Here is an 8,506-nt window from a genome sequence, read left to right as displayed (position 1 = left end):
AGTGCAGCTTCAGTAGCCTTTTTCCATCAGCCAAAATGGTTTCATTATATGGGTTTTTCATATTCCCTGACACGGGGCTCGGCTGAGGGCCCTGCGTGTGGATGAGACGCAGGGGGAACACAGGGACTCATTAAGGTCACAGTAGGAATAATTATCCCAGCTCTGGAAAGAGCATCTACAGCCCTTTCTCTATCCAGCACAAATGCACTGTCCTTGGCTTTTAGTCACAAAGAACTTTGTAACAAATGGAGCTTCCACCTACTACTTATACAAAGACGAGAGGGGAGAGTAAGAGACTTGTATCAACATGACAATTTTCCATCATTAAGACTAATGACAGGCACAGACTGCAGGGATCAAGGGGAACACCAAAAAGGGAGCGTGTTCAGGTGTTGGCTGAGTGCTGACCTCCTTCTTGCCTTTGTTGGCGACTTAACTCTTAACAAAAACTAGAAAGAGGCTCCAGAATGAAGGCACAGCGGCAGCTGAACTTCAAGCAGCCCAGTCCTCCACGGGCCAATGACTTAATTGGCAAATTTGCATGTTTCCCATTTGTGAGGAAATTAATTCAACGAGCTACCCATTTGCAGACTTTTAATTAAGCATTGTTTTAACATGGGTCACACTTAATTAATTAGTTTACCCAGAGGCATTATCCTACCCGTTATTTACTCACCTAACCCCTCTGTTGCTCTGTAGTCCTGTTCTCCCAGATCATGAAAGAACCCAACCGTTTATTACATGTCATGAATGGTTCTTTATCATCATGACAGAACCCAGCCGTTTATTACATGTCATGAACGGTTCTTTATCTTTGGATTCTGGTTTAATGATTTGAAGAACAGTTCTTCTCAACGTCAAGCCTCCAGCTGCAACAGTAAAACATCCAACTTGTAAAGTGTCCATTTAAGACTTGTTTCTTTTTTTATTTTAGTTGAATTAAGTAAAAGCCATATTTTTCCAAGTCCCTTTTTCCTCAGCGACAGTACTCTCGGGTAATTGGTCATTTTGCAGCCAATTTCAGGCAGGTTGGAGGCTTGCTGCCATGGACTGACCCCTGCTGCTGCTGTAATGGTGGACGCCGTTTCTCCCAGAGTCCATTGGGGTTTTCACAGTGTAACCCGACTGTCTCAGATGTTCTCAGGTGAGAGCGCTCTTCTGGCCAAAGGAGAGTGGGAGTTTCACATGTCAGAGTTTGTCAACTTGTATCTGCCTGCATTGTTTATCTTATCTAATAAGAGGTGTCAGTGGTGTAGTTATGTCTGATTGCCTGGCCAGTAAATACAGCAGTACTGTGCTAATAATAAAGTTTAACATTTTGGTTTGAAATGTTGGGATATGGATAGGGGGAGTCACTCAATAAAGAGCTTTAAACCAATACATAAAGTGTATACTATTATCTGGAGACAGTTACAGCATGGTCTTCTAAAGACACGTGTTCTAATCTAATCTTTACAAATTATTTTGTGCATGCCTGTGTCCTGCACGCCCTGGCTAGCTGTGCTTATTGTTTGTCTATAGGCGCTTTGCTTAATGTGTAAGCAGAGTCATGTGGTTGATGTCCTGCAATGTTCCATTCTGTGGTCTGGGCTCTGCCATGTGATGTTCTGTCTGCATGTCATTTAAACTTTATTTTTCCCAGGTAGCTGTTATTTTTTATATCTGGCCAGGGACTGTAAACTGAAATCTAGTTGTCTTCTGGCTAATTCTGGTACTGTAAATTTACTGCAATGCTCATTAATGTGCACTCTTGCTGTTATAAATAAATACAATTAAATCCCAAGCAAATATCCACCCATATGATAAAATGTGCTATACTGTGAATACAGTAAAATAAATACAGTACAGTGTGACTGGTAAAACACTTACACAACAACAATAATCAAACTGTAAACATAAAATCTTTAATATAAGTTGTTTATTGCATATTGTACACTATCAAAAAGATCCACACACTCTTGCAGAATTTCACTCTCAATCTCAAGTACATACTCACGATTACAGTGGTTAGTGGGTTGAAAATGGGAGAGCCAGTGCTTGTTGCTGTCTCTGTGTTCTCGATAGGAGTTGCTAAGTCATCAGGTCCTCCAGATAGATGGTGTGTAGTCAGAAGAGCAGCTCTGACCGATCCACATAGGAAAGCCTAGTGTCCCTCTGAGGCGCCTGATCAATACAGTACAGCTCATACTCACCAATGATCCTCAAAGCAGGAGTCACACTTTCTAAACCACAGCAAAATCCTCCTTCAGTTTCACACACTCTTGACTTCTGATTGAAATAATCACAAGGATAATGGTGGCAAATTTGTCTTATTTGCCAATGTAAAGAGTTTATCATCTCAAATAGGCATGATTTTGCACTGAAAAATAAAAAATCAGGAATCAGCTAAATACCTATATGTTATATTATATGTTCCTTTATATCATGAACTGGTACTTTGTTTAATAACACTCAGTAAACCCAAATCAATTCACTCTTTGACACTACATTGAACATAAAAATAGATCCACAGTTGCCTTAATTCCTCCAGCTGCCAGTGCCTAGAGAAGCAGCAAATTAGGCTACAAGACAAACAGGACCTCCAAGGACATACTGTAGAAGAACAAAAATCATACAGGCCAAATCGTATATGAGGGGATCTTCATGTGATGTACAACTGCGTTTAGTGTTGATAGCATTACCATCAACATGTCAATTCTGATATCTGAAATGAGAAATATAGATGTGTATGCCACAATATCAGATGATGTGAAATGTTGACATTCAGTAGCACTGATGCTGAACTAAAGCATTTTAAATGAGAAGGGATTTGTGTGAGCACAATCAATATCTTCTGTGTATCACTGTGAGTGTGTATACATTGTCTGACTGATTGCTTTTACAGCAATATTTTCTTGATATCAAATGCATAAAATTAGTTTATTCTGGTTTCCAGTTATTGCAATGAACTGAACAGCACTCTCCTATTATCTGAAGAAATACTGAACAGAAATAAGATATTTTTACAGTAGATCATTAGTGTTAAATAATAATTGCAAACTGCATACACTTCAACTCATTGGAAGCATTTACTTTTACCCAACATCATTTGTGCATCTTGTGGGTCAGACAAGCAGTTTGGTTGCTCTCCAATTTAGGAAATAAAGCTAAACTGACTAGGCTATCCTGTGCCACCAATAACAGTAATTAATCATTGACATTTACTCGCACTTAGCCTACTTCTCAAATGAAGTTGCACCGGGGTACAATTAGCAGTGCCAGCAACCATAGGTGCTTGGAAACATATTTTTCCAGATAGTGTTAATATTTGGTGACTGTTAAAACGTAGTTTGGCACGGCAACTAAAGAGGTTTCTGAGATGAAGTTTGTGACCCCCCCCCCCCACGCCCCGCTAACCCCAGGTGAAGAGCAGCAGGTGTTAAAACAGTCTCCGCCACAGAGCTACTCACTGCTAATGAGTCCTGCCTCCTTTGACTCTCTCAGTCAGCGATGTTTCCAGCCATGCATGCAGGGCTGTATTTTTTGTGCAGGCAGTTAGACCACTGCCATGATTGCAAAGGAGATGTGGCCATTCCTCTAAAACTGACCACTGCAGGCTGCCTCCATCTGAAGGGTCCGATGATTTATGCTAGTGTTGAGAAAGGAAAGGCTTCCTTGGCCTCTGCCTAGATAGACTGTGACTAAAAGATCTAAAACATTAGTTCTCAGATTTTTGGATATTCTTTAACAAGATATATTTAAACAGTAGCCTGCTTTAATGATTTATATGGGTCCTACGAGAGATTTCGTCTATAATTATGTAAATTGAAATGACTACCAAGACTGGGAATGTCATATATAACAAACTAATGCAACTTGATTTGACTCATCATACATTTTGGATTAAATGGGATTCTGTTCAGTATACATAACATTTATAAATGAGCCCAATTATTTATTCTTACCGATATCTTTCCTGAGAATATAGGTTAACAGCAATTCTGTTAATAGTCTGCAATGTAGCCTATTGCTCACACCCATGTTAGAAATCCAGTTCGCAGATGCTATAATCGGGGAAAATAATGACAGTTATCAGTCGCACCCACCAAGTGCCCATAAAAATCTGTCCACTGTTCTGGAAGATGATAATTATTAGTTGTGCCACTATTATCATAGACGCTGTTGATGGGGGAACTCTTGAAGTATTTTTCGAATGTAATCCCAGATAGGCCTACAAATTACCTTAAATTGGACCATTTTAGAGGCGAGGAGTGCAGCTTTCCTTAATAAGCTAATATTTTACAGAATTCCTCAAATTCAGAGATCCACTGTCAGTTGGCATAGTGAGGGCTAGATATTGCGCACCGTGATGACAGCGCACACATTTTGAAAAAACACATCCATAAATTCTGCTTTTGAGTTCAATTATGTAATTAGGCTGATAATCACAGTGACGGAATTTAACTGCCTTTAATTTTTTATTCAGGTGGACATTTTGAGCAGCCGGTGGAACAGACTAGCGGTGCTTTTGCTCACAGTTCATCCACAGCAGGGACTCAGTAAGACACATTGAAAAGTATAAAATGAAGATCTGGATGCGTGCTTCTTCTTCGTCACCCTCAGTGAACGATGCACAGCGGAAGCTTTCTCGATATTCAGGATTTCTTTTTTCTTTTTCATCACATGATTTTGAATGTTAAGTAAGTGCAATATAATATATAATAGTCTGTAACTGACCATTTGTATTGGTACTGATTGAAATTGAGATCCGGTGATCTTAACTGTCTACTGTCAGCATGTTTGACCTGTGGTTCTGTCGTTCTTGTTTTGGTATCTCAGCCAATAGCTAAAACTGCCTGTTGTTCAGTCAGTCGTCAATTCAGATAAATCAAGCGTCCGTGTATAATCCTTCTTCAACCTTAGGAAACATGGCCGCACCCCCATCCCCACTGGAATTATATGACCATAAAAGAAGTCTGGGTTTAATTTGTAAGATGATTCAACTCGGCCACTATAATTGCAATTGAGTAAATTGGGTTAAAAAAAGAAAGAAAATGATTTGTTTGATTTTCAGGACTGAATATGATCGGATCCTGAATATGATCGGATCCAGGGGATTTATCAGCAGCTGTGGCAACAGGCGTCTTGGGGCAAATTAATCTCAGTAAAGAGGTGACGTCTATGAACTGCAAACAAGGGTCTGCCATGTTTTCTGCATTTAATATGGTATTATCACCCCTATATAAGACTACTGACTGTGTTTGATTAATTGTATGCTATAGTGCATTGTGTAAAACCTGCAAGAAGAACTAGAAACAAATCGTTTAGTTTAAGGCTGCACCATCAATTTTTTATTATGCACCATTGTTCTTTAAAATGGCAACTTTTAAATAGCCTATAGCCTATTTTGTACAGGCCATAGGACTCAAAACAAATTCTTCATATAGGCCTACGTTTTGCTGAGGTCTTCAGTGTAACACATTTTTGTTATTTAATTATGCCAAACCACTATAATGAATTTTGATTTATTCAGACCTCAGGCTACCTCATTCTCCTTGTTTTAAGGGGATATAGCATATGCCAGGAAAATAGCAGGAGTAGTCTACTTTGTTAGATGCTGCCCTGTAGGCCTACATGGCATCACAAATAAAAATGTATGTCAAAATAAGCCTGTAGGCTATTTAACTCAACAACAACTAGGAGGTGTAGCAGAGTCCATCATTCACCCTTCTCATAACCACCTCAACATCATTGCTCGTGTAATTGAGACACTGCATGTCATGGCAAGTGTTAAATATATGGCTAATTATGCGAATGAAATTGAAACAGTGTTATGCTAATCGGTTCCACTGTTTCCTTCGGCTGTAGATCTGAGCACGTGAGACTTAATCAGACAGTCCTGTAAGACGCCTGGGCATCAACTCGAAATGACACCATCAATAATGTTGTAATTAACAATGGTGTTTTTTGTAATATTTTTTCTACATATAGCCTATTGAAATTAAGTCTATAAAAACCTTAATTTATTAAGTTAGGCTATTTTACGCATCTCATGTAATATCTTACCATTAACTGTAGCATACTAATGATGTGTATGATTTACACACTATTTCATATAATTTATTTTATTTAGCCTGTTTTTATCAATGGCGGCGATCATATAGGCCGTTCATAAGTAGGCTATTGAGGCTGTCTATTAAATATTAAAATGAACTACACTGTAAAGGTCATTGCACTGTTATATAGTTTATTCATACTATTATTATAATGATGAATTATTATTAGTCTACATCATTTTAATGTTTTTAGGATACTGGCAACTGTTATAGGCCTACAGTTTAGAATATTTGTTTGCAACCTTTATAAAGCTTTATTTTAGGCTATTTTATCTCAGAAATAAATCTCAGATCTGTTGTTTTTCTTGAGTTTATCAGGTTCCTCGGACCCGACCTTGAGATCGCCAATCGGCATCATTCTTGGAAAGAGTGGACCAATCAGGGACCGTCTTTGATGAATATTCATGATTCCCTGATTCAAACCTTCGAGCGAGTTTGTCTAGAACCACTGCATCATACCTAGACTTTTCACCCAGACAAACTACATTTTCTTATGAATGGAACGAGAAAAAATCTGTACAGCTTAAATTGGGATCCATCCTTCACTGAGACCATAGAAGGAAACAAAAAGGGAGAGAAGAGACCCGCCAGAAGAGATGACAATGACTACAATACCAGAAAGTCTTAATAGCCCCGTCTCAGGAAAAACCGTTTTCATGGAATTTGGACCGCCAAGTCAACAAATGTCGCCTTCCTCCATGTCTCACGGACACTATTCCATGCACTGTTTACATTCTGCTGGTCACACTCAGCACGAGAGCTCGTACAGTCCGGCCTCATCGTTTCCCAGATCTCTGGGTTATCCATATGTTAACTCCGTCGCTAGCCACGCCACCAGCCCATATCTCAGCACAGTGCAGTCCTACCCAAACAGCTCGGCACTAACACAGACACGGTTAGAAGATACAGGTAAGAATATATCTTAATATTATTATATCTCTAATATTCTTGCAATGTTTACGCTTTTTCTGTCCAAAAAGTAGCCATTAGCGTTAGATGAAAAGGATCCCAGATGTGCTGGTATTAGGCTTGGTAATTATTTATTGCGTAATGCTATAAACAATGTATGCAATTAAGGGTAATTATACCTAAACTACAGCCTGTAAAACTTGTGCGTGATGCTCATTTCTGTGAAGCAGCTTTGGGGCGAGCTGTCTCGAGCTGTGTCTGGTCTCGGAGTAATTTCTCTGTTCTGTTCTGCAGCACCGGAGACAGAGAAAAACACCGTTGTCGAAGGTGGAGAGGTGCGCTTCAATGGCAAAGGGAAAAAAATTCGAAAACCAAGGACAATCTATTCCAGTTTACAGCTGCAGGCTTTAAACAGAAGATTTCAGCAAACTCAATATTTGGCTTTGCCAGAGAGAGCCGAGCTAGCAGCGTCGCTGGGGCTCACACAAACACAGGCAAGTTACACAACTTTTGTCTGGCCTGTCTATGGCTAGCCTCGAAAAGCGAACCAGTCCTCCGTGCTTCTTATTCTGATGGTTTTGTAGAGCTTTGTGTGTTAAGCAAAGTAAAACTGACAGAATTATGGAATTAATATAGCTTAGGCCCATTCTGAATGGTAGCCTACATTTCTCCGCGTGGATTCTATAGCCTAGCCCACGGCATTGAATAGTGTTTTGAATGGCAAATCAAATTCACTTAGGCCTAATATGAAACGTAATTGTCTTACGTGACACTGGCTTGATTTTGTGTGTAAACCTTTTTTCTTTTTTTTTTACAAAGTTAATATTTCAAGTTATAAATGTAGGCTATCATTTCAGACTTTAGCTTAAAGGGCTTTCACATAGCCTAGAGCCTGTAGCAGGCTATTTAGGCCTACGGATTTATGGACTATTCCAATTGTGTATAGGTAGGCTAGTCCATGCTAATTCTCATGCCAATATCTGTTTGTTTTTTTCAGGTAAAGATTTGGTTTCAGAATAAGCGGTCGAAGTTCAAGAAACTGATGAAGCAGGGTGGTGGCACGATTGATGCCAATGCTCTGGCCAACGGTCGCGGACTTTCGACCGGCTCTCCCTCGATAGCACCTGTTTGGAGCTCACCGGCGACCGTGAAGACGTCGGCGGGCACCACAGGGTCTTACATTCCCAGCTACACCTCGTGGTATCCGACTGCACACCAAGAGTCTATGCAGCAAGCGCAGCTCATGTGAGCAGAGACACCCGCCCCGCCCTCTACACAACCATGGCCCATATCAGGAGATTTTGGGCCAATCACCCAGCGAGGCCCCACACTGGCCCGCTGCAGCAACGCGCAGATGAAACCCGGAGTAGGAGCTCTCAAAGCTGCCAGATGACATATCGGCCTCCTCATACCGTCCGACGGCATGAGACCAGCCTGGGAGCGGAGACACCGAGAAGGCACGGTCTATGCCCACGGGCAAGAAGTCATCTCAAGTCCAAGAC

General features: G+C 40.4%; 1 protein-coding gene across 1 annotated transcript; it reads left to right on the top strand.

Annotated features, from left to right (window-relative positions):
* Positions 1-6,489: 6,489 nt before the first annotated feature.
* Positions 6,490-8,253, top strand: dlx1a (distal-less homeobox 1a; the record flags this gene model as incomplete). Its single annotated transcript, XM_084443588.1, is given in 6 exon segments — positions 6,490-6,553; positions 6,556-6,641; positions 6,645-6,668; positions 6,671-7,004; positions 7,299-7,498; positions 8,002-8,253. Coding segments are annotated over 6 exon segments (960 nt in total).
* Positions 8,254-8,506: the final 253 nt, after the last annotated feature.

This window comes from Borostomias antarcticus, assembly GCF_949987555.1.
Source record: "Borostomias antarcticus genome assembly, chromosome: 9".
Taxonomy (NCBI): Eukaryota; Metazoa; Chordata; class Actinopteri; order Stomiiformes; family Stomiidae; genus Borostomias; species Borostomias antarcticus.
This window is presented reverse-complemented; position numbering and strand designations above follow the sequence as displayed.